Raw genomic sequence first — 26,786 nt, forward strand, 5'->3', positions numbered from 1 at the left:
CACGCCAGACGCCGTCACGTCACTACTGATGTGTTTGGCCTTGCCATTTACATTGATTTATCTTTTGTGCGAATATATTACTTCTACCTTTTCTCCTCCAGTGAGCACTGGATATTTTTCTCAAAGCCTGACAAGGGAGGAAAAAGGAAACAGCTTACACAAAGATTCATGTGCCGCGAAAGGCAAGAAAAATAATGCATTGAAGATATTTTATCGCATTGTATAACAGAATCCATAGTTGGTGCAATATTAAGTGCAACGGTCGGTCAAATGAGAGAATCATTCTTGTTAAAGAAATAGCCAGAACACACTTCCGTTATTTCAACGCATTTTTACTTCAATGCACCTTGCCACCAGCTCCAATATGTTACTTTCTTGAAACGGTCGGGATAGCTGTAAGAGTTATAAATAGCAATGTTAGCTTTTGCACGATGCCAAGCAAAAAGCAACCTGAATTGTTGTTCCCTGGCCTATGAATCATTTATATATCTTAAAAGAAATGATGTTATACTAAGCAAGTACATCCACATAAAAGCTTGATGCGGGGAACTGCATGGTTTCCTTTATGGTGCTCGTGACTTTATTGGGATCTTAGAGGTTTCTTTTTACAGCGACTTTTGCTGCATTGCCAATATCACCTCTTCAAATAGGAACGCAAATCACGCTGAAACGATTGCAGAAGTTACTTTCCCTGTTTAAATTGAAATACCTTTAAGATAAGCTTTCCCAGTACATACACATTCATTGTAACATATAACACAATGACTGTCAACCAGATATTTTGCAATAAATAAACTTCAACTATATAGGTAGCAGAAAACATACTAAGTATTAGGAACCCAATAACATGACTATAAATACAATGACCTGTAGTTACGCTATCAACTTCAGTAGCCCTGCGTTCAGAAAGCCTCAAAGACAGCATGAGACCATGGAAACGGATACCAAGTACGTTTTAACTGTGTGATTTATTCAGTAGTTTTCATAATTTGGTAGCCGGTGTATGGTCGCATTAGGGAAGAGATAGGATAAAGATAGAAATAAATAGGTTGTCGCCACTTTCTAGGCTATATTTCTTTATTACACCTAAAAAAATGCCGCCCATGGCGAGTGGTAGGCTGAAGAACACAATGACTCATTGGCAAAAAGTATTCAGCGCTAATAAATTATTCACAGCTGTCGAGAAAAAAAAACTGATCCAGGTTCAACTGCCACCACATCATAGGGCAGGACTTTTCAATAGTGTAAAAAGCACGAAACCAACCTGTAGAGCCAGAATACGCGAAAACATGAAACTTCTTTCATACAGAATGAAACTGAGAAGCTCGCTGCTCTTTTATGAATGCAATCCTCCCAATATTTGCTGCCAATACAATCAATCACGCTGTACGTGCAACTGTTCAATATATTCGTTGTTCATTTTTTTCTTGCCGAAATGCAATAGGGGCCTCTGAATTAAAAAAAAAACTCATTTTTGTTACCAAAGTGGCACTCCGTGCATACAAAATATCTAACGAACAGAAAGGGTGCGTTTAGTCATGATAGCATGTACAAAACATGAGGGATTATGAAACTCCTCGGCCATTGACAAATCCCGACACACATCGTTTGAAGCCAAGGCTCTACTGCGCCGCATATTCTAAGTTCATTCAAAGTGTCACAATTTCCTTGAGCTGCCTGGCCCGCCGTGGTGGTCTAGTGGCTAAGGTACTCAGCTGCTGACTCGCAGGCCGCGGGCTCGAATCCCGGCTGCGGCGGCTGCATTTCCGATGGAGGCGGAAATGCTGTAGGCCTGTGTTCTCAGATTTGGGCGCACGTTAACGAACTCAAGGTGGTCGAAATTTCCGGAGCCCTTCACTATGGCATCTCTCATAATCATATGGTGGTTCTGGGACGTTAGACCCCAAATATCAATCAATCGACCCTTCAGCTGCCTGAGCGCAAAGGTTGCAGGTATTACGTGTCATGTATTTGCCATGAGGGTATCGCAGCTGCGCTTATTCGGAGCCTGACTGCTGCAGTACCACCTTACTAGAAGGTAGCAAATCACGAACAGACGCTGTCGCGCTCCTCTAAATGCCTCTCTGCGGTCCGCACCGGCCTTCATTGTGCCAGATGCCCAATTTGCTGATGCCGCGAGCACCCTACCGCGTTAACTCTACTAAACGTATCATGTTTGTATGCTATAAATGACATGCGCTTAGTGGCCTTTCTGCATAGTGATGAAGCGACCAGCCGTTGAACACAGTGTAGCGAAGAAAAAAGCGAGACGACCATGCACTACGTTACGTTTATCAAATGCGAAAACCTACGCCGCCTAAACACATAGGTGGACATCCACAGAACAACAACACCACACGCAAAGTTTATAAATCTGAATGCTTGAGAGGTTATTTAACAGGTGCTTCGTCAAAGCATCTTCGCCCAGTGTCACGTTGAATGTTACACCGACAAAACATCTCTGCATCTGACGGCTGGTTTAAAAATCCCAAGTGATGCCTGCTGTGGCACCAGGGTGCAAGTTGGCTAGATTAACTTGTTTCACAAAAGCTAAGGTTATCAACATTCTCAAATAGATTGCTAACTATAAACCGTCTTCGCTTAGCATTCATAAAAGTTTAAGACACATCACCAGAGTAGCAACAAAGGTCAACTGTAATAAACCACATAAGACATAAATTTTGCATAGCGTGCCTAGAAAAAGTTTGACTATATGAACAAGGTTTAGGAGGTTTGACAGCAGCTAATGTTTAGTTAGTCTCAATTTGGGTCAACTTTGTAGATTAAAGTGTACACTAAGCTCGTGTCACGGTTGTTGATTGATGAAAAGACTGTTTAACAAATTAGGCTTCCTATGAACTATTGAGAAACACTACTAAAAGGTCCCTTCGTACATGATGCTATTTACAGGGTTTTTTGTATTTCTTAGAGCCAGAATTGGGTGCCTTTTTTCGTGGAAGTATTATTGGCATACGTCGGCTGTGATACATATGCGATCGGGCAACAACAAACTACGTGTTGATAATATACCTATGCATGTTAAGTGTGGTAAGCCATAAAACAAGTTTGATAAAAACTAACTTGACAGCCGGAATAAAACGAAATTCCTTCGCAGATTAGGAGCAGCTGGTTAAACTTAAACTGAATAATTACAGGGGACCTAACGGAATTTTATCTAAATGCCTTAAGCGCTCTTGAGCCACTTCATTTATTGCGCAAAAGGTTTCTATGTTTTCATCATTTCAATATAAACTAAGCACGTCAGATAAGCGGTTCAGCGAAAGCGTGAACTACTAAATGTTTCGGCACTCTTCTATTCATACAACTATGGCATAAATAACGCTACCATACTATTGCGGCATTCATTTCAGTGCAAAATAATTCTCTATAAACATGCTTCCTGCGTGACCGACTATAAAATGATGTTCCCACAATAAACATCACCACTTCGTAGTTGAAGACATTATCGCAGACCGTTGCGCCAATGGATGCATGAGCCCTGATTTTTTCAACCGTATGCTGCTTGATGAATTGGAAAGAAGGTGCTAATACATGCTGCAGAAAAAGGCTTTACGCCTTGTGTACAACTTAGCCAGAGATCATCCTTCCGCAGAACTCTTACAAGCTGCTGATATCCCCACGGCATTCAAAACTTATAACTTGAGCCTTGTTTTCGCTATCAGTATGAAATAAAGAACGATATTTCAATGCCAGTCAATTTAGAAGAGTTAGTTGAATATGCGTCTTGGTACTCTTATGGTTCGTAAAAAAAGTTTGAAACAAAACACCACACACAAACTGTGGGGCCCAAATGCTGTGAATAGATTTGCCCCCTGTATTATACTCTTTGTCGCAAAATGATCTTTGTATTTCAATTTCTATGCTTCGCTGCATACTTTCTTCGTGAGATAACTGAAAGGTAAATTTAGTGCTTTGTTTTTTTTTTATGTTGTACTCCTTTTTCTTCCTGAAGTGTATGTACGTGTAGTGTCTTTTCGGTGACTATGCATGAGAAAAACGTATGTTTTTCTTTGTGCTTTCACTTGCGTATGCCAGTTTCTGTATGTTATTACTGCTTGCTCAACTGTAACCGGCAGGGAAGCCTATTGAAGCTCACAGAAGCTTTTTTCTTGTCATGCTTTCTATTTGCTGAAGTGGAAAATAAAATAATCAATTGATTGAATACACACGTACCAAGCATTGCTGCTGGTGGAGATGGTGGTGGATGGAGTGGACGCACAAAACCTTTATTTGCCACTAGAGGCCTTTTCATATTCGTCGGAGGCAATCCTAAAATAGAGAAAGAGGAGAATAGATTTAAAGGGTAAAGTTTAAACCAGATGTTTCAATTACCCGGCAAAAAAAGAGTTCTAACGAAGTACACATCATCATTACTTGCGACTCAGCACAAAACTGCTATACTTGCGGTCACTGTACAGACAATCTTTAATAGTGGTTATTCTAACATACAATATTCAGTGAGGAAAACAAAAATGTACAATGTTCGAGAAAAACTTGTGAGATCAGCTTTGCTTTACGATTGCGCAAAAAACAAACTTGAGCGCTTCGCCCAACACAAATTTACGTATACGTATTTCGGGCAAAGCTCCAGTTAACTTACTACCAAAGGCACCAAAGACGAAGCGTGCCCTGCCGCGGTGGTCTAGTGGATAAGATACTTGGCTGCTGACCCGCAGGTTGCGGGATCAAATCCCGGCTGCGGCGGCTGCATTTCCAATGGAGGCGGGAACGTTGTAGGCCCGTGTGCTCAAATTTGGGTGCACTTCGAAGAACCCCAGGTGGTCGAAATTTCCGGAGCCTTCCAATACGGTGTCTCTCATAATCATGAGAAGCTTTTGGGACGTTAAACCCCACAAATCAATCAACGAAGACAAAGCAAACACCTTGGCTATGCGGGTCTTGTAATATAAAAATTTCGGTTCAAGTACTGTTGCTTTTGTTGTGAATTATATTGGGGAACCAGGTTTTGTCCACTGCAGCATTATATGAACCACTTCTTGGGGGGGGGGGGGGGGGGGACAAAAATTGTTTTCTCGTAAAAGAGGTAAGGAGGGCACATAGCGCACCAAAAGCATTGAACACAATTGTTTAAAGTGATCCTGACAATGTGGCAGCTAGTTTTTCGGCGAAAATTACACAGGAATATATTTAAGTGCATTTTGTATTGTCAGAAAGATACAGCTGAGCAAGCAAAAATACTTACTTATTGGAGGTGCAGGTGGCGCGAAGATCGGCCTGAGAGGTGGACGCCTCCTTTTTGGTCCTAGGGGAAATTTCATTAAAAATTCGATTGAGCTCTTAGCACAGCACAGAAGTAGTTCACTATGAAAGAGCACCAGCTGGGAATAGTTGAACAAGGTACAGAAATAAAAGCGAGGCTATCATGACTGAAGTATTGAACTGGAAGAGTTCCTGTTTTTGGTCACTCAAAATATGCGACCCGATTGCAGATACCATCTATTCCATGAGTTTCGTTGTACTGTATCACGCATTGTTTACCTTCCCAACCTACGAAAATACTGAACAGGGATAGTAGTATTAATACTAAAATAAAATAAAGTGCATTCTGCGAAATACTGACCGGGTATATCTTTGAAACTGTTATAAGTTGTGCATTTCTTTAAATGAAGATATGTTGTGAGAGAGGCATATTTGAATCCCCACGTCATGAGGGCTCAACTATACTAATTGGTATTACAAGTGACGAAATAATTGTTTGCTAACTGTAAGGAGAAATAAGATTGCTAAACCGTAGTGGGCCACCACCTTAGCCGGAAGAGCCGAGCGCCAACTGTTTTGATTCGTGCTGCGATTCGTATGCTGGTTGTGGTCGGCTGCTCTCAGCGTCCGTAGGCCTCCTCCTCAATTTCTTCGTTTGTAACAATAGCATCCTCTTCCGAGTGGTTGTGGTTAGGTGTATTCAGCCTGGAACTCCGCATCAGGAGAATGCCAGCTCGCCCAAAAATGGCCGATGAAAACTACCAGTTAGAAGGCATTACCCAGACTCAGCCTGTGATGGTCATTGTTCCTACCATGCTACCTGTGCGAAACCCACCCAGGTAGCACAAAATAGAAATAATCCATCTTATTAGGGGATATATTGTCCTAACGGACTTAAAGAAAGCCTACTTAAGAAAGAATATAATCGAGACGAAAAATCATGCTATGAGACGGTCTTTTAAAGACGCTTACAATTATCTTCCTATTTGTAGCTTGTATTTTTACAAGTATATCTTCTTAGCGATCAGCAATACGGATATTAGAAGTAGACTTCAGTAAGATTATAACTAGAACTTCAAATACGGCAATAATACAGAATTTTTAAGACCCGTTTTTCCGCCAAGCAGCAGATCAACTTCATTTGGTTCATGCATGCACGGAATTGCACGGACATGTATGAACCGCCGTGAATGGCACTTGAAACCGAGCCTGCGCATGCCATCGCTCACTGCAATAGAAAAAGTAACGCGCGAAATGATAAAGGCGTGAGGTGTTGACAGTGCTTCAGCAATCTTGAGAGCTTCGGAAACTTTACATAATTTACTGGCATAGATAACCACCTAACTTAATTTCTCGCAAACTCTGGCGTTGACCTTTTATCCATCCGCGCTCCTCCTACGGCTTCTGCAATGCCATTCTCAGTTAAGCTCGTTAATTCAGCATGTGCGGTCGCGCCCGTCAGTTGTATTCTGTTTTACGTTACTTTATGCTTGTGCCATGATTATTAAGGCTACAGACGCAGCTGCGAAAAAGACTTCCTTCCCTCCATGTGAAACTTATGGGCGCGATCGAATGCAAGTAAGTTTCTGTGGAGTGACTCTTACGTCGACGGGTGGTTACACCAAGTGCCGTTAGATTCCCAATGGAAAGGCCACGGGTTGCTTTGCGAGTGAATGTGCTCTCAGAACTTCGTTTCTTCTATACTGGAAATTCATAGAAGATACTATGATGTGCGATTACTTTTCTTTGAATTGATGCTTTCGATATAAACGACAGGCTACCTTCATATCTGAAGGTAAGCGATTTTCGTTGCGTTGTACTCTTTGTTCGAGTCGCTAAAGATGATAAAATAACCAAATAAATGTATTGCGTTGTATCGTGAATACTTTGCACGACATATTTCAGTAGTGTATAACGGCTTCATTTATACTAAATAACTTATTCAGCTGTTGAAATTTAATTGTAAGTCATACTTTTCATTCATGTTTGAACGCACATGAACTTAACTATTTTTATTATGGTTTACCTGCGCTCGCTAAACTGAACGCATATAATCTTCATTGGCCGCTTGGTAGAGCTACTTCATATATCTGCAAATTAGATTTAGCTGCTTGTACCACGTAAGAAATTTCAAGACACACGTATACCTCACGTACTTTTCGTGTCCCTGCAACAGACTCGTGCTTAAGATAACCTTGCTAACGATGTTTCTCACACATCATATGCATATGATGAGCGCCTGGGTGCGCTTTTCTTTTTCGAAAATTTCAGGGCATTATAATCAAAGGCGATCTTTAATAGGGGGAGTTCGGTATTTTTCTCAGTGTTATGATGACACTTCGCTTTAACCGTATAGACGCGCTTGTTTAATCTTGTGGCATATGTTTTCCATTATCTGTTGACCTCCTCTTTTCTGTTTAAAGCCGACACCTCATGCAGAATCAAAATATTTTCTAACACGTTGCTCACTCCTGCCCATCTATGATTTGCTCACTTTCTGTCGTCATAGAGCGAATTCTAGTTTCTCCTCTTAACGCGGTATATTCAGTAAGGTACTGATAGATGTAAAAAATCTATTTGCTTCTATTTTTGACAGTTTGTAGTTACCCAAGATGCCTATAAACAAGCGCTACTGCAACCATTTTATGACATCTTTATAATGGAAGTTATTTGCTGTTTTTTGTAGAAATAAAGAGAGATGCTGACACATTCTAGTCTTTTTTCATTTTTCTTGGGGAACTTTGAGCATTAGAAACGTCACTCTACATTATTAACTTGTGTGGTCTATATGATGGTCTCAAGGAGGTCTGGAATTTTTCGAGTGTCTGTGTGTGTTAGAAACGTTGATAAATCGACCTGCGCAGCGCCCTGGTGAGCCCTTTAGGCCAGTTATGTGCGCTTTGTAATTTGTCGTAGAGTATACACACCATTCTTTAGGAGGTATTCACGTGAAGTCATCCGCAAGGAGTGCTAGCGAGATGGCCATATCTCTGCTCACTTAACTACGTACCTTATTTGAAGCTGTGTGAAATTTCTTCTGGAAACACTTAAGACATGCGCCTTACGGCCATTGTTTGTGTAGTTCGGGCATTCATTTTGGCATTTATCACTTAAATTAGCAATTTATTTGAACCACTGTCATTGTTCTTTTGTGTAATGCTTATACATAGCTAGGTTTGCGCTGCCTCTACTGATAAGCGTCTTCTCGGGGAACTGCTACCTGCATCTCTGTATTTTGCTTCAATACTTGGTTTTCTGATAATTTTTCATCAAATCAGCATAGAATATGGGGTCAGCATTTGTGCAACACGATTTCTCGTTGATTGTCGCTTTAGCACTTTCAATGTGTGTGAAGAATGCACCTGTGCACTAACATTTGAAAATATAGATAAACATTTATGGCAAGTTAGCTTGTAAGTTCATTCTCCCCCGTTACTCGAGTCGTATCACTTTTGTACGATATTCCACACATAAGCTCAGTACAGCTTGCACAAATCCAGGCAGACCTGCCGTATTTTTCCTGCGGTGAAAAATGGTCTCTCAACACTTGCGTGATTTTAATGGCCATTCTTGTAATTTGACTTGTGATGTAATAAGGTTTCTATTGCAGCACTTGTGCCTATCGCATCATTTATTTTTTGCAAACAAGCATCATTTAGGTGCGGAGAACCTACCGGCAGTCACTCGTTCTCCTACCTCAAATATGTACCAGAAAAAAAGTGGATCTTCAGGATAGCAAAACGACAAACTATAGAAGCAAAGGAAAGCCCCACCACGGTGGTCTAGTAAAGTACCCGCCTGCTGACCCGTAGGTCGCGGGATCGAATCCCGGCTGCGGCGGCTGCATTTTCGATGGAGGCGGAAATGTTATAGGTCCATGTGCTCAGTTCGGGTGCACGTTAAAGAACCTCAGGTGGTCGAAATTTCCGGAGCCCTATACTACAGCGTCTGTCATAATCATATGAGGGTTTCGGGACGTTAAATCTCACATATCAATCAAATCAAGAAGCATGAGAAAGGGAAAGAAGGCTAGAGAGGGACATAAAAATAAAAGGAAAACGGACATTACAGTCCGGGTTGTAGAAGGTTTTTGTCCCTACTTTTCAAGGCTTACAGTGGTCGTCAAATACCTGTTTATAAGAACAGATTTTTATGACTTGCTAAAAGAAGGATTGCGGAACCTTTTATTATTGTCTCCATGCCGGACATTAGCGGAGATATATGACTGCTTCATTTGAATAAACAAATTTTAAGCACCCAAAAACGAACGTTAGAAGACGTTCATGTTCGCATTGGCTAATCCGCTTCGAACGAGTTTTATATCCCACTTGTGCTAGCTGGGCACCTTTCTTCAACGGCAGCGATGAACAAGAAGTCGAAAATTGCCTGCCCTCTTTTGAAAAGATAGAAGCGAGCAAAGTGGAACGACCCCACAAATATAAGTTAGGAGCGTGGTGGTTCGGGCTAGTTGGTACGACATGACGATTTTCCCAGTACGAGATCAGAACGACGACGAAGTGACAAAAAGAGACGAGTTACACCCTAGAAAATTGCAGTAATATATCTTCTACCTGAAATAGGTTGTGAGGCTCTGGTTAACAACTACTGGACCAAATTCGCGACTTTGAATACTTTCAAACAACAGATTGTCAATGTCTTCGGAGTCTCGAGGTACGCAAGCTTTGTCCTGAACAGCACCTACAGGGGCGTGCGCACTTGCTGGGAGAAGGCTTCATAAGCGATATCGAAGATGTGCTAGACGTGCGCTAGCGCCTCAATCATTCGATGGCCGAGGGAGACAGAATTTGACGGATCTTGAAGGGCATAGACGACGATTCCGTCCAGATGCTGCTGGCCAAAGAGCTATCTATGGACCGTGTGTGAACTAGCCCCTCTGCCAGAGCTTGGAGGAGCTGCGAAAATAACTGGTATTGATGTGGCGCCCAGCGGCTGCAGATCAAACTCTCGGGGCATTGACCCTCGGTGGTGGCCCACTACGACATATTGTTTTTCTTCCTCCTTACAACAACATTAAATAGTAAACAGCTAGAGATTATCACAATCGCCACTGCTGAAGCAACACCTTCTATTTTTGACAGGCTTACGTGCAATTACGCTTTAGCAGGATCAGGCGTATGATTAAGCCCCCAACTTCGAAACCTTAGTTTCAAGACCATTCTTAGCTGTTCTAAAGGAAACGGTACGGCTGTCACAACTTCAAAGATAAAGAAATCAATAAGGGGAACAAGCATATACTTAAGGGTTTGTTTTAATGTCTTTTGATATCTAACAGACAATAACGCCAAGGAAAGCATAGGGGAAGGTAGTAAGCCGATTGTATGCAAATGTGAAGAAAGAGAAGTGGGCGTAAAGACACCTTGCTTTGGGTAGGATCCGAACCTGTGACCTTCAAATAACACATTCGATGCTCTACCACTGAGCAACCACGACAGCTATCCCGCCTGCCACTTTATTGGGTATCTATGTGAATTTAAACGTGGGAGTGTCAGTCGCCACCATCTGTAGCCATGGCGGCGAGTGTGGCACACCCTTTATGAGCCTGTTTAGCGTGACGTAGCACGTGAACTTATTACGAGCTGGCGGCTGACCAATAGTCTCTCGTATACAACCTAAAGGCGCCAGGTCTGCCAGTACGAGACCCTCATTAATAAATAAGGGAAACAAGTGTATACCTAAGGGCTCGTCTTTTCGTCTTTAGACACAACAACAATGAGATCTAACTGACAATAACGCCAAGGAAAGTATAGGAGAAGTTATCAAGCCAATTGTAATGTAAATGTGAAGAAAGAAAAGTGGGTGAAAATATACTTTGCCGTGGGCAGGATCCGAACCTGTGACCTTCGAATAACACGTTTGATGCTATACCACTGAGCTACCGCGACAGCCACTCTATTGGGTATCAATGTGAATTTAAACGTGGGAGTGCCAGTCAGTGCCATCTGTAGCCATGGCGGCGAGTGTGGAACACTTTTTATGAGCCTGTTTAGTGTCACGTAGCACGTGAACGTATTACCAGCTGGCAGCTGAATAAAAATAGTCCCTCGAATACAACCTAAAGGAACTAAGTTTGCCAGTACAAGACCCTCGTTATTAAGGGAAACAATTGTAGATTTAAGGGCTCATTGTTCGGGTTTAGACACTTTATTAATGAGATATAACAGCCAATAATGCCAAGGAAAGTATTGGGGAAGTTATTAAGCCAATTTTATGGTAAATGTAAAGAAAGAAAAGTGGGGAAAACATAACGTGCCATGTGCAGGATCCGAACCTGCGACCTTCGAATATATATATATATATATATATATTTCGCGAGAAATCAAACCGTTTTTCGCAATTACTTTTTTTTAGTTTTGTAGTGATGCTTCGCTTGCTTCACGGGTGCTGCTAACTCCCTGTGAACGTGTTTGTAGTCATGCTGCATGGTTAGCTTGTTTGCAACTGGAGTTTTTTTGTGCATGTATGGCACCTGTTGTTTTTACAACTTATGGCATGGGAAAAGCATTATACTTACGTGGTCCGTTGCCTGTACCTGACAAGGGTGGCAACATATTTGTGGCAATTGCACAAAATGCCAATCAGAAACTTTTTTTTAGGGTAAAAAACACCGCGCACGTTCTCACCTTGAAATTATGGCAAGACTTTCTTTCATTTGAAACCACACAAAACAGCGCCCCCTATCTATATTTAAACAGGGTTAAAAAAACATGCCTACTCACTCTCTGGCCCTGCTACAGAGTGCATGTTGCTTATTATTGTATGTAGCACTCCCACTACTCGCTGTGTTCTTCTTAAGTGCGTAATAAGGCATGTCTATTTACCATTTTAAAGACGATAGTCTTTTTTAGGAAACTTCCACGGAAAATTTAGGTCTGTCGGTCTGTCTGTACATTTGTCTGTTTGTCTGCTCTAACAATACTTCAAACGGTATCAAACGGCCAACCCCATTCATAGCGCCCTCCAACATTGGTCAAGGTTTAGCGTTCATAGTTGTGCGATTTTCAATTAAAAAAGCAAATATTGCGCATATCTGAGGCGTCACAACAACATGTCTATGATTTGTGTGTCCGCCTTTATACTAGAAGAGGCACACACACAAGTAACTCTAAGGAGTGTAGCGTTTAGGGCGCTGCGCTGACAGTGCGACGCGATGCTCAAGAAGGTGTTTCCAACGCTTTGCTACGACGTTATGCTGGCGGCACCTGCCCGTCGCTTTGCGTTTTACACCTTAACGCCTCCGTGACTGGAGCGCATCTTTCTCCGCGGTCGCGCACGCCTTCGTTCTCGAAGATAACTGCCAGATGGCGCTGGTGTTTAACGTGCCTAGATGCGCTTGTTCGCCTCCGTTACACGCTCGAGGCACTTTAGCGCAGCGCTTTCAGAATACCATTCACCGATTGTCTTGCGCAGAACATCAAATAAACGTTTTGTTCACTCTCTCTAGACGCAAGGCTGTCGTCTTTTGACGACATTTACAGTGTAACATGTAGATTCGGGCCTATGTTTTTTATGTGAGCAATGTAGTCGAAAGTTTTATAGGAAAAATTTTAATTTTTGGCAAAACATGCGGTTTAGAAGTTTCTGGCTATATATGTTAAGTCTAGGTTTTTTTTCTACCTATTGCAGATGCTTGTAAAACATTAAATAATAAGTTGGCCGTGTCTCTGCATTTTCCGCTTGAAATGTCGTCGAAAGACGATAATCTTCCGCATGGAGAGAGTGAATAAATTGTTGATTAGATTTTTTGTGCGAGAAAATTGTAGGTTGTGATTCTCAAAGCATTGGGTGAGAAAAAAGAGCCATCTGGATGTAATTCTGAGAAAGCAAATGATGGCCTCCGATACAGAGAGCGTGTGGGGTGCCTGCGCTTGACCTGAGAGCCATTTTGAAGTAATCTTGAAAAACCAAAGGATGGTCCCCAATATAGAGAGTGTGCGGCATGCGCCCGCCATCTCGGGGGGCCATAATTCGCAGAATTCAAGGCCAAGGGTAGGTTGCAACTTAGTATCGTCTTAGGAAAGTGTAGGAAACATCCGCCTTTTTGTGCAAGACTTCGCATTGTCAGCACAGCGTAGCAAACGCTACTGTTCCTAAAAGTATTTATGTAGGTATTTTCTAGTAGAAAAAAGAACACTACAGAATATTGACGCGTTGATTTTGTGCCGCAGATATGCACAATACTTGGTTTTACTGAGCAATGCGCACAAATATGAACACGAAAACCAGATCTAGATGGGCGAGCGTTGAAGAGGTGGATGAACTTTAGCCTAGTAGCTGAATCCCTGTGGTTTACAGGAAGACAAGCCGAAGGCTCGAGAGACAGACAGACCAAAGTTATCGCAATGAAGTATCGTCTTTAAAAACTTCCACGTGAAATGCCTGTTAAGCGCTGCATTAAAACACTCCAAATGGTCTGTGCGATAAAGACCACAGTATTTGGCCGAGTATGTTGTCTCGGGAGCACCCTGTATATTCATTTAACAATAAAACATTGCTCTGATCATATAGCATCAATCTAGGGCCTTTCATATTCATCCTAATTTCCTTAGCAGCTTCACTTGCGACTATTCTTTTCAAATTATATAATGCGTGTTCATTCACTGTTAAGTATACTTGTTCTATGTTGACGTTCTTAATTCACCATTCTTCCGTTATTTCCTTATATGCACCCTTGCACTCTACAAAGGTGTTTCTCGCTCTCTAGTATGCTCTTAGTGCGTCTACTTATGACACATATATTTAGGATTTCTTAACCCTTGCTTTAGCATTCCGCAACCATGGGTAATAATTTTGGGCTGTTGCGAAGACCATACAAGCGTCCACAATTAAACGTAAGTTCAGTGCGGTAATACACTGAATGAACTACGCTGTGGTACGGGTTCTAAAGTTCTAGCTGTAGCTGTTTTCACTGTACACTTACTGATTAAAGATTACTAAAAGGAAATGACAGTTTTAATATATAGGGCAGGCACATAATTCGGTTGATGTGCTTCAGTGCTCTTTCTCTAGCAAAGGTCGCACTGAGATGCTTATTATGAGGTTCGCGGTGAATTAGTCGTGCGGCGCAACAGTGCACTTTCCAGCAAAACAGAAAATAGCAGCGCCTTTGGTCAATTTCAAACAACTAGCTATGTGCGTGCTTTGATGATCGCAGACGCCCTTTCGAACTCAGGTGACACGGAAGTTACCCTATCTCCTCATTCACCAAGAGCCGCAGTTATAAACGCGTGACCCGCGTACCTTTCGCTAGCGACCCAGGACTTCAATATTAATAAACTGCTTCTGACCATGGTATTCGAAACGTTTACTTGTTTATATTACCGCTTGTTCGAGTAACCAACACGAACAGCAGCGGCCAGAAGCATTATTTTCGTCATGAGCAGCAGCTCCCTGCACCACCTAGGGAAACTCAATGTTAGACGTTATTTGTCAGCTTCCTGTGCCACCGTTGAAGCACGGACATCCTTAATTTTCACCGATCAGAAGTTCATAAACACTCATCTAAAGAATACTTCTGTCTGCTCACGATAGAAATACCAGCTTTGGGAAAGATGAAGTGTTCTCTACTTTTGCAGGAATTTCTGGTGCATCAGTGGGATACATCAGATGGGTATCATGATTTTGGATGCAGGGTTGTGCGTGCTGGCTCTGCGGACTTCCTAGCTACTCTGGTGACAGGGGTAGGAACTCTTAGCAACCATGATCCAGCTTGCTGAACGGTTAGTTTGCTATAAAACAATGCTGATAACATGTATTGCATCACAAGCAGCTTGTCATACATTCAGTCACGTAAACTTCGGCTTGCCCGCCCGCAGGGCAACGTTGCAGATTAGTTCCATGGACGATTTCGTCTACGTAATTAATAAGGAAGGCGTTTTCGGTGGTGGAAAAGCTATCAAGCTCGCCTGTTTGTACGTGTTACGCAAAAACGCGAGCACTGTTGCTCGTGTTTTGAACAGGGTTGCGAAGGTCATATGGTTCCGAGCATCTCGACATCACGAAACCTGTTCTTTCTAACCAAGAACGCAATTCATTCCCGATGTGTATCAACTAGAATGAAAGGTCGTTTATGTGACCCTTTTTTCAACCCTACACTGCAAAACGTTCCACGGAAACATTGTGAGAGGAGTGGTAAATGCGGTAACTTCCAAGGCGAAACCAACGACAGGTTGACAGCTCAAAACATTTTTTAGTCCTTGCACCAGTGCTCGCATGTGCCTTCTTTAGCGCACAGTCGACCAGTCGCCAGGTTAAACTTGCTTGGCGTAACCTGCTTGGTTTTATCATTTGTGAGAATCAGGACGGATCACTGCTCTCCCATAGTTTAATACGAAGTACTTGAAATCGTTGAACTTTTTTTCTAAACAGGTTGAAATATAAAAAAACACATCTATCGCATGCGGAAGTAGTCATTGACGAAGATGCCGGTTTCACAGCGTTCAACAAAAAAACTGCTGCTTTTGCTACAAGGTTCGCTATCGACAATATAGAGACACGTTGAAGTAAGCGCAGCCAGAAGGCTGTATAGTTTCCTACTTTGAGTCCCTGCTGAGTTATTTTGCCTTCAGCCGGGCATTTCTCATTTCTTGACAGTATATTAACAGGCAACATTTCTATTTCCACCAGTTACGAATCACGTTGTCACAGCCCGTTCCTTTACAAATCAACCCCACGGCATTTCGTTTGTAGTAGGTCTGCGCTTGTGCTCAAGTGCCACGAAGTCGTACATTTTGTACTCGTGAGACCCTTTATTACTGTAAATGCTAAAATGAATCCTCTCACTTATATTTACCAAAAGTTGCTTGTAAGGTAGGCAGTTATGGGCAGAACAAAAGCAAAATACGTACTGGTAACAGGCGGCGCAGGGGGCGGTATTTTCGGCCTAGTCCAGAGTCTTGGTGCTAGAGGGCAATTCAAGCATACAAAAATGAAAGTTATGTAGACGAAACTAGAAGTGGGAAATTTGTCAGTCGCAGCCTTCAACAAAATTTACTTGTTGGTTATGATAAAGTTATTAGCTGTAAAGAATATTTTTTCTAGAACTGTGCCACCAATGAACATGAATTTCATGTAGGTGTAAGGGGTAACATTTCTTCAAATAATAAACCACAGTACTTGTTTCGTATTACTGAAGAGAAAACAATGATGTGATTTTTACTTCGCTAATTAGGCACAAATTAACAAATGTATTGCTCTTTTTTGTTTGGGCAGCTTTTCCCGCAGCTCTACATCACTTCAGTAGCCTAGCCTTGCATATTCTCACTTGCTTTAAAGCGGACTTAAATTTTCTTGAATAATCACAGATGCTGCAATAAAACAGTAGCTCTCTTCTCGCGGTCGTACGTCTTTTGCGGCAATAAATAATCAGCCGTTAAATCTAACGTTCTATATGAAAAAATACTCATATATCATTGCCGTCATAATTTCGAGCGGCCTGCTGACAACTAATTCAGAATTTTCTTTGCACTAATGAACTGCCATACGTTGGCATATTTACTGCGTAAACATTCTCTCAATGGGTTCCCACAGGATCTTCATCACCAGATCTTGTTTCGCATTGCCTAGTTTAACAGCCTTCTTTACACACTGAAGGGTTTTAAATAGCTGTGTGATATCGGCCGAGTTGCTAGAGCTCATGAAAACATGCTAAAGTTCTAGATATTTAAACTTCATTGAATTGTCGTGGAAAGATATTGCATTTTATCAACAATAACTTCTGACTGGGCTCATTTTTGTGGCTTCTAATAAGATTTGCAATGTTGCAATGTAAAACACGTGAACTGCAATATGCATAACTCGTACGTTGCCTCCAGCTGGGCCATATGGGGATCCAAGTTCTAGAGTTACAAAAAAAAAAGGTTAATGAATTTGCCCTAATGCCAATGAAGTTCACATATTTTGTGTCTCAATACGTATATCAGCACCTTTTACAGCGCGCAACTTTCTTTTCAACACTCTAGGTGACTTGATGCTGCGAACATGCTCAACGGCTGCAAGCATCTGTGAACTGAACTGAACCGTATTCAGTACAAGCAGCATTTTTCTTTCCTTCGAATTTCGCTAAATCTATTCATTTTTGCGTGTTTATCAGAGAATACTCCTCCTTTTAGGCAACTCCTTTTAGGCAACTCCTTTTAGGCACTCCTTTCAGGCAGCATTGAGACCACAAAGTTTGCATTTCAAGCCTAACTTGATACCTTTAGAGAACAAAATATTATCGCTTCAGCTGCACGCTCGCGCGTTTGTGATTATGATACATCGCAGAAAGTATTTTGCAAGAGCCCCCATTTACCCTGGCAACCCTGATGCACTTTTCAGAGCATAAAATATACAATTGAGTCTCACTGCATGAACATTCACTTGCACTGTAATACCGATCACTTCAGCTGGAAATAATGGATGCTCTGCAGCATAGAAGTGAGGATGGCACTGGTAAACTATCTTAAGAAGCAGATCAGCATAACACTGTTTTTCATCTGTTCCTGCGACGTAAATACCACGAGGGGCATGTACATGTAATGGTGATTTTCTTTAAAGCTTTTACTTTTTTTCAAGTGTGGTAAACGTGATATGCCTATAGTATGTCCGATGTGCAACCAATAAACGTACCATTCGTCTACCTTCCAATTGCATCTTTTAGAAAATTTGGACATTTTACAGGTCTTCGTAAGCATATGAGTAGTTTATTGTGAAGCTCTGGATTAGATTGTCACATTGGGCCGCAACAGAGTTTATTAGGTATTGTGCTCGCGTCCCCCCCCATATGTGCTCCGCTGGAGACAGTAAACCTGATTTGGGTAAACCAAAATGCAGTTGTCATTTCACTCTACCAAATTATGAAGTGAAAAGGGTGTCCTTTTTTACCACAAGAGTAATTGGCATCTATCTAGGATTCCTTTTGTGCATTATCGCCATGTTTCCGGCACTTTTAGGAAAGTAACTAGTGCTGAGTTTCCAAAAAAGGAAGCGCAGGTAAGCCAGATGACGAATATTGTTGACAGACAAAAAGACACCCTTGCTACTACGCAGTTATCACTACATAGTCGTCACCCCTGCCGGTGCACTATTGAACCGGAATTCACTGGCATCATATGCAGGGTTGAGCAGTTTGTTTCCGACTTAGAGTAGGCCATGTGCGTGGCTTGAAAAGTGCACGAGTGCTAAGAATGCATCGTTGGCCACCACAGCGTTGTCCACAGCTGATGACGCAGTCAGCAGTAAATTGATTGATTGATTGGAATATTGATTGATAGATATGTGGGGCTTGGCGTCCCGAAAGCACCACATGAATATGAGAGACGCCGTAGGAGAGGGCTCCAGAAATTACGACCACCTGGGGTTCTTTAACGTGCACCCAAATCTGAGCGCATGGGCCTACAGCATTTCCGCCTGCATTGGAAACGCAGTGCCGCAGCCGGAATTCGATCCTGCGATCTGCCGTTCAGCAGCCGAGTACCCTAGCCACTAGACTGCCGCGGCGGGCCGCAGTCAGTAGTCACGCTGTGACTTGTGTTAGGTGGCGCACAACGTCGCAAAAGGTAGATATGGTGGTAGCTGGTAAAAATGAGTTCGTGCTCATCACCAAAAAGCCTGAAGGGCTTATACCTTTAGGTAGTAAACAAAAGCGTATTTGTAATGGGACCATTCGTAAATGTTTCGCGGGCTACGTCAGGTGAGTTAGTCAGGAGTCTTCCACATAGTTCATCATGGCTACGAGCTGCGCTCTCGAAAACTTGCGCAATCCATGCACCGAAATACCGCCGCAGTAGCTCAAGCACCATCGCTGTCGCTCATATTTGAAGGACTCGGGCGCTATATTCGGGAGTTGCATGTTTGGTACCTGGCAGAAGCAAGTTACCTTTTCGTCAACATTTTTCTTTTTCTCATCTATAACAAAACCACAACCTCAAGAATAAATCAGTTAGAGTTTATATGCCTTGCTTAGATTTATTACCTGCTTGTTTTAAATAATGCTATGTAGAACAACAAAACGATGTCTCAAAATTTCCTTCCTTCAGTAGTAAACAGCATGGGCCGCTATTTCACTGCCCTTCATTACACTTTGTTCATAGTTACATTGACAATTCACGTATCTTATTAAGTTTCACAATTAATGAAAGAGCAGCCCCGTCATGGTCGTCTAGTGGCTAAGGTACTCGGCTGCTTACACGCAGGTTACGGGATCGAATTCTGGCTGCTGCGGCTGCATTTTCGATGAAGGCAAAAATGCTGTAGGCTCGTGTGCTCAGATTTGGGTGCATTTTAAAGGACCCTAGACGGTCAAAATTTCCGGAGCTCTCCACTACCGTGCCTCTCATAATCAGATGTTTCTTTTGGGACGTTAAACCCCACTAATTACTCATTATGGAAGAGCAACAATTTTCTAACCGTAACCACATATTTTCGTGAAGTTTTTTTCTTCCCAAGTATGAACCACCAACTAGCCCAACTTTCGCTAATATACCATAACGCATTATTTTTCAGTCTGCAATAAATGTACACTGCTATATTTAGCTTCAAATATTGCATCAAGTTGAAGTAATGAATTATGAGGAAAGTATTGCTGGGTACTATGTCACATTGTGCCGGGTACCAGGAGCATTAGGGAGCAGCTTTCTCTTGTTACGCAATGCTCATTCAATCTTTTGGCAATTAGTAGCTGCGGCAGCTTGGATAATGGTATGTGCAACGCAGTACTGAATTGTTTAACTAATTTAAATGAACCAGAAGTTAGAACATTCTGCATCCCCCCCAAAAAATTGAGAGCCGTACCTGGAGCATCGACGTTATGCGAAGCATGCGAAGCGAAGGTGACTGTGTTGCATTTTTTTATTAATCGGATGTCATCAAATGACGCTAAATATATGTACAATTGTTGAACGCACAGACATATATGTTGAAGAGTTTCAGATGTTGGTATAACCAGTTTTTCGCACTTGAGCAACGATGTCAACTGGAACATGCGTATTAGCAACACCAGAAGCTGATATGAAGCGCTGATGCTCGTGAAGAAGCTGGCCCTGGACACTCCTACATAAACCAACTTCAGCGCATGGCACCTAACTACGATGGACGTTAACCCGACAAGACGGCAGTATAAAAAAAGGACATATGTAAAGTTTGCGAAATCGGGCAGGCAGCACTGCAACTACTATTGACGTTTGACGAAGATTACCGTCAATTTGAAAACTAGTGGCGAGACCTGGCGTAGCTCTGTGGCAGATTGCTTGACTTCCACGCAGAATGCTTGAGTTCAGTTCCTGCTGGGACCTTGTAATTTATTATTTGCACTCGTCGATGGGTCAACGCTGCCTATTTCAGTTTTAGTTAACACTGACATATATTATATGCCTTCATTTGGTCGACGCCACTAATGTCGGGTATTGATAAACGCTCACGCGTTAAAATTGCCCACGTGTGTTCTCGTCGTTCTGGGGTCGATACTAAGTGTCAACCACCTGTGGCGCGTACCCACATGCCAGGGGCACATACCCACTGTGGATATGAGGCACTGTCTGGCTGGAAGTGTTTGACGACGGACGCGACAGGATTGTGATATTATTCATCTGTTGGCTAGTGCGTCATATTCTACAACCATGTCACCTTCCCATGCTAGCTTTGGTTCACGCCAAGGTAAGCGGGTGACCAGAAGAGCACCCAAACGTAAACGGCTAGCTTGATAGGTGCTCAAAGTCGCCGATATTCGCCAAGAAATGCGTCGCATCAAAAAAATGCTAACATTCAGGGGAAGAGACAAACTAAAACGTAAAACAAATTTGTCATGCAGCGTCGCTGAAGCTGATGTTCGGACATGCGGTCTTACGTTGTTTAAGACTGCAAGTGGGACAGTGGCTTCCTAGGGTTATACGACTCCACTTGTCTGAACATTGATTGTAGTCATGTGCGTAACATTGTTTGTAAAGCTAATGTATATGACAATAAGATTTCACACATGAACAGAGCTTTCACTTACAACTATTCATGTTGCATGACAAAATGTACGTACCGGACTGTAGAGAAGTTATTGCCACCGCGAACGATGGTCCTTGCTTGAAGGTGGAAATAAAAGACAATAGGACCAGCAGGAGCAAAATATTAAGGCAAAAAACGTTCTCCATAATTCATTACCTGTAAAACGAGGCAGAGTATGCATACATTCTCAAGCTTGTATATGTTTCCCAAAAAGCTCCCTATCGTGCGCGCTCCTCACTGGTCGATGTGGCTTTTGCTTAGTCGGGCAATATTGGGCAAGTCGCAGTCCAATTAGAGATCCGCTTGCTTACACAAACTCTAGCGAAGCAGCAATCTGGGTCTGCTACAAATATTTTTTCTAATTTTAGTATGCAGCCTGCAAATCACTGTGCGGCTCATTCGTCTGAAATTCATCTGAACACTCATTTCGGCAGCTCAAGTTTTATGTGAAGTCTTCATGCGATGTGCCCGTGCCGCATTTTAAAAACTCAAAGTATTTCTTAGTGAACAAAAGATACTTCGACTGTTTCTACCAATGTGTATTGTCACGAAGGCGTCTGTGCTCCTACCGCCACCTTCTGAATTGTATATTGCAACCATTAGGCAAATAAAGTTACTCATCTCAAGACTGTCATTCGAAGACACGAGTGTATAATGAACATGCTAAACAGTTTATCACAAGAAAAACGTGACACATGTTTCAGGTATACCATTGTTTATTTTCCTCCTCGCATGGTACGGGTGTGTGGACACAGTTGGATTAAGTGATATATGTGGAGAACCCACGTTAATATTTAGTTCTACTACTACAGCTACTATTACTGCTAGTATTAACGACAATAATACACATAATAATATATTATTTTAAAGAATAGCAATATTATCTGTCTCTTCCATGCCAAGAGCAAAGTACGGTGTAGTGAAAGGCTCCGCAAACGATCACTTGAAGCCATTAACCTGCACTCCTATTTATGTATACGATCCTTCAACATTTTTCTTTTACCGAAATGTGTACCGGTGACCAACTGCCATCAAACCCTTATCTGAATTTGTGGCCTAGCGCCGTAACCTGTGCGAGAACACGACGGCGCAAGTGCATCACTGAGAAAATCACACCAGGATCACGTAAAATTTATATCTATAAAGCCCACCGGCCGTGGTGGAGTATTAGTAATGGTGGTTGACTAAGGACCCGATGGTCACGGGACTGAATCCTGGCTGCGGAAATCACATCTGAAATAGAATGTAGAAGGCTAGATAGAAGCTCTTGTATTTATTTTTGTGTGCACGTTCAAGAACACCGTTGTTGTACAAATTTCAGAAAGCACCTCCTCATATCGGAGTTTCGGTAGGTGCTATGCTCATCAATCAAATGAGCGCACGTGTTCTGGGAGCAAAACAGGAGATGGAGGTGAGGAAGAAGAGCTTGCGTCAGTTTATCGTAAAATTGTTTCCTGGCATCACCATAACGCATGACGAAGAGCGTAGGTGCTCTGCTCTTAAAGGTACAACGTTGAATTCATTTCTCAAATTCCACAAAAAACCAGTCAGGATAGATTCAGTTTGCTGCATTTAAATTTAATCAGCAATGGGCTTTTATTCATTGTAAATAAATGCCTTGGCTCAATAGCAATGAGCAATTAAGAAGGAAGCAGACAAATAAAAACACTTAAAAGGATAACCAGAGCGAACACAGCAAGTTCATATGACAGGGTAACTGACGTCGTTATGGAAAGCTACTACAGTCGTGTAGTCATCATCATCATCATCATCAGCCTGACCGTGCCCACTGTGGGGCAAAGGCTACTCCCGTGATCCGCAAGTCAACCCGGCTTTTCGTTTCCTACTGCCACCTCATACCTGCTAAATTTTTGATCTCATCAGCCCCTCTAAACTTCTGTCTCTTCTTCGGCGGTTTGCCTTCTCTGGTAATACAGTCAGTTACCCTTAATGACCAGCGGCAATGCTGCCTACGAGCTACGTACGTGCCCGGCCGATGTCCATTTCTTCTTCTTCATTGCAACTCTAATATCCTTAACCCTGGTTTGTTTCCTCACCCACTCTCCTCTATTCTTGTCCCTTAAGGTTACACCTATCATTTTTATTTACATCGTTCGCTGCATTATTCTCAATTTAAGCTGCACATCCTTTATAAGCCTCCAGCTCCGTAGGTAAGTACCAGCATAAGAAAGCTGTTATGTACCTTCCTTTGGAGCGTTAGTAGTAGATTATCGTTCATTATTCGAGAATGCTTGCTGAGCGTGATCCACCCCATTGGCATTGTTCTAGTTATTTCAATCTCATGGTTCGGCTTCGTGGTTACTGCCTGTCTTAGGCACACCTATTCGTGAACTATTTACAGCATCTCTCCACCTATCGCAATGCGCTGTTTTCTTCGTAGACTCTTGCACATTGCTTTAGTTTTGCGCATAGAGACTTTTAGACCTACTCCTCTGCTTTCTATGTCCAGTTCTGTAATCATGAGCTGTAACTCCTCTCTTGATTTACTCATCAAGGTAACGTCATCAGCGATTCGCGGGTTAACTACGATACTCTCCATTAACTCTAATCTTTAGCTCTTCCAAATAAAGGGCCCTGAAAACCTCCTCTGCATTATCGGTTATTAGCATTGAAGAGATTGTGTCTCCCTGCCTTACACCTTTGTTTATGGGTATATATGGTGGCTGTGGATTCATTACAGACTTCTTCCAGTATGTTTGTGTAGGGTTATTCAATGTCCTGATTCTGCAGTGCTTGCAATAATGCTGATGCCTCAAATGAGTCAAACGCCCCCTCGAAATCTATGAAAGTTATGGATGGGGCTTCGTAGTATTGCGCGCATTTCTCTATCACCTGATTGATAGTATGAATGTGGTCTGTTGTGAAGTAGCCTGTACAAAATCCTGCCTGGTGTTTGGTTAATTGAACTCTAATGTCGCCTTAATTCTTTTAGCTATTATTTTTGCAAATAGTTCATTGAGAACGGAGAGTAAGCTGACGGGCCTGTAAATATTCAAGTTCTTGACGTCTCCTTTCGTATGGGTTAAAGTTATGTTGGTGATCTTCTCAGGTTCTTGTACCCTTCCCGCCAATAGACATTTCGTGTATAATGTGGCCAGCATTGGCCAGGTGGCCAATAGACACTTCGTATATAAAGTGACCAACTCACGATAGAGGACCAGGCTTTGCCAAAAAATATCAATCTCTAGAGAACTATATTTTGTATAAAAAGAGTATGAATAGAAATTCAAAAATTATTTGCACTGGTAGCCTTAAGTGGCTAACAGGCCCAGTATAGGTATTGCAAATATAATGTATAGGTCAGCCTTGCAAAAAAAAAACACAAACGAGTTATATAAACACATGCAATGCATGTATACATTTTCTCTTGTGAACAATCGAACTTATTGGGCTGCAACAAGCTTACTGTACCCGGCACTTCAAATTCAATAGAAGAGCACAATTAGAACAAAATAAACAGATATACACATTGGCTTTTATATCTTGTCTCGATAAACCAAATTTTTGATGCAAGACCGAAGTTACGTGCAGTTTTATTCTCAAGGAGAATTACGTTCCATATTTTTATTGTATCAAACTCCATCTTGTTTCACCCCTTCGTCCTTGGCGCGCCTGTTTAAAAGTGCTCAGTATTGACGTCATGTGCAGTAGTGGTGTGTGTCTCTGCTTGTAACCACCATCTTCATCAGAAAAGTCTATCAAGGGCGAAGATTTTAGCCTCACCCTACTTCAAACAAAGCCGCAACGGCGCTCAGATATCTTATCTTGGAGACAAGGGAAGGTGTAAAAAAGGGTAGGGAAAACGAAGTAAATAAACAAATGTAAATAAGGTATAAATTGGTGCGTGAAATTATTCATTGGAGGTTGCTGGTCTAAACTAAATTGTTGTTGCAGTGTTTATTATCTATTCCATGACAATGTGAGCTGCACACATTCACTACGATGACTCGGTAACGTGCAGCCTAACGATACTAATCTTCAGAAAAATGCTCTAATGAAACTGCTTTCTTTTCTTTTCGGTGATAGTGACGTTTTCTGAGCTACAGACAGGCACTCGCCGACTGCTTGATATACAACTGTTTCGTGCAATGGAGGGCACATGCCTAAAATTTTTTTTTTTTCGACTGAAGGTTTGCGAGTGGCAGGAATAAATTTGTGCTAGAACATTGAGTAGCCGTGTTAATATCACTGGCTTGACAGGCAACACCAAAAACAGGGGAAGGTAAAGGGTAAGCTCTTGGTTGGACGTAACATATGGATGTGTCTCATTACATCAAAGAGCGTCATCACGGATGTTGTGGTTGCCGACACTTGTGTAAGTGGAACGGGGTATCATCAGGAGCATCCCATATGACCTTATATCGCCACCAAAAACTTAACCGAAGAGAAATTCTTTGCCTTGCATTGTATACGCATCGCTGTATTGCCCAATTGGTAGTGTCAGTGTCTGGCCTCATGCCGATAAGTTAGACTATGTGGTAAAGATGAGTGTTTTTGTGGTAAAGCAAGGCAGTGTGGCGTTCCGAACATAGTAATTATGACTGCTGAGTGGTTACAAAATCAAAATGATAGCTATTATTATGAATTTACAAAACCTGATATCCTTACTTTTATGCTCACCGCTGCAAGACTCAGGCAAGTACTTCGATATCAGCAGCAGTGGTCGTGTGACTGTCTACTGGGAGCTACATAATGCAAAATAGCATCATACCGTCATTGATCATATAGGCGGGTAATTGATATGACGTAAAAGATGATAGGATGAACAGCTTACAACGGCAGCGCATTGTCCTAACTAGAATATTTATTAGCTTACTGCGCCTAACACCATGAGTCATGCAATACATTCTTTGCACATGAAGTCGATATTAGCTGCCAGCATTTGATGACATAGTTACTGCAGTCTATGCTGTGTGACTGCTTTATTTATGATGTGAAGTCTTATGAGTAAAACACTTGTCATTTCTAGGTTTTGCCTTCGCTGATCATTTTTTATTGGCACTTTAATTATTGAATCTTCTTGCTTCATGAGTTGAAGAAAGCACGAAGTTGTTAACTTTACTTATGCCAGCTGCATTGCATTGAATGTAATCTAAATGTTAGCTTAAAGAGCACATTAGATTTTAATAACGAACCGTCTGGGAAACTTATAGGTTTTCGACGTGTAGGTAGAGCTAAACTATATTTTATTACTTCGCAAAATAATTCTTGCAGGTTATTTTAGATGATGGTAACCAACAATTGCTGTCATTTAGCTGGAACTAGTCATGAGTGGTCGAAAGTGCGTCTTCGCAACGTTTATGAATACTAGCGAGCTCAGTAGATTGTATGATTTGATGCACTATTCATGGTACCATAATCAACATGCATAATCATCCCAACGGGTGGTGTCTTGGACACGCAGAAAACCTTATCTTCCTTAAACAAGAACACCAATTCCATAAATTTATGTTTAATTTAGGAACAACGAACGCTCCAACAAAGGCAAAGAAAAACACGCAATACCAGTTCAGTGGATACGCAGTTGCTGTTAA

The 26,786-nt window shown here is 41.9% G+C and overlaps 1 protein-coding gene across 2 annotated transcripts; it reads right to left on the reverse strand.

The window, feature by feature from the left end:
* Positions 1-316: 316 nt before the first annotated feature.
* On the reverse strand, positions 317-25,939 carry LOC142768596 (uncharacterized). Of its 2 annotated transcripts, XM_075870599.1 has the most exons (7): positions 25,861-25,939; positions 21,266-21,387; positions 17,055-17,096; positions 16,107-16,160; positions 5,225-5,284; positions 4,195-4,290; positions 317-393 (listed from the first exon to the last, which is right to left on the reverse strand). In XM_075870599.1, the coding sequence occupies exons 2-7, from the start codon at positions 21,375-21,377 to the stop codon at positions 368-370; spliced, it is 390 nt and encodes a 129-aa protein (XP_075726714.1). In that variant the 5' UTR covers positions 21,378-21,387; positions 25,861-25,939; the 3' UTR covers positions 317-367. The 2 variants fall into 2 exon arrangements, with proteins under 2 accessions (XP_075726714.1, XP_075726715.1); XM_075870600.1 differs by lacking the exon at positions 17,055-17,096.
* Between the last annotated feature and the right edge of the window lie 847 nt (positions 25,940-26,786).

The sequence above is a fragment of the Rhipicephalus microplus genome, chromosome 8 (assembly GCF_043290135.1).
Source record: "Rhipicephalus microplus isolate Deutch F79 chromosome 8, USDA_Rmic, whole genome shotgun sequence".
Classification (NCBI taxonomy): domain Eukaryota; kingdom Metazoa; phylum Arthropoda; class Arachnida; order Ixodida; family Ixodidae; genus Rhipicephalus; species Rhipicephalus microplus.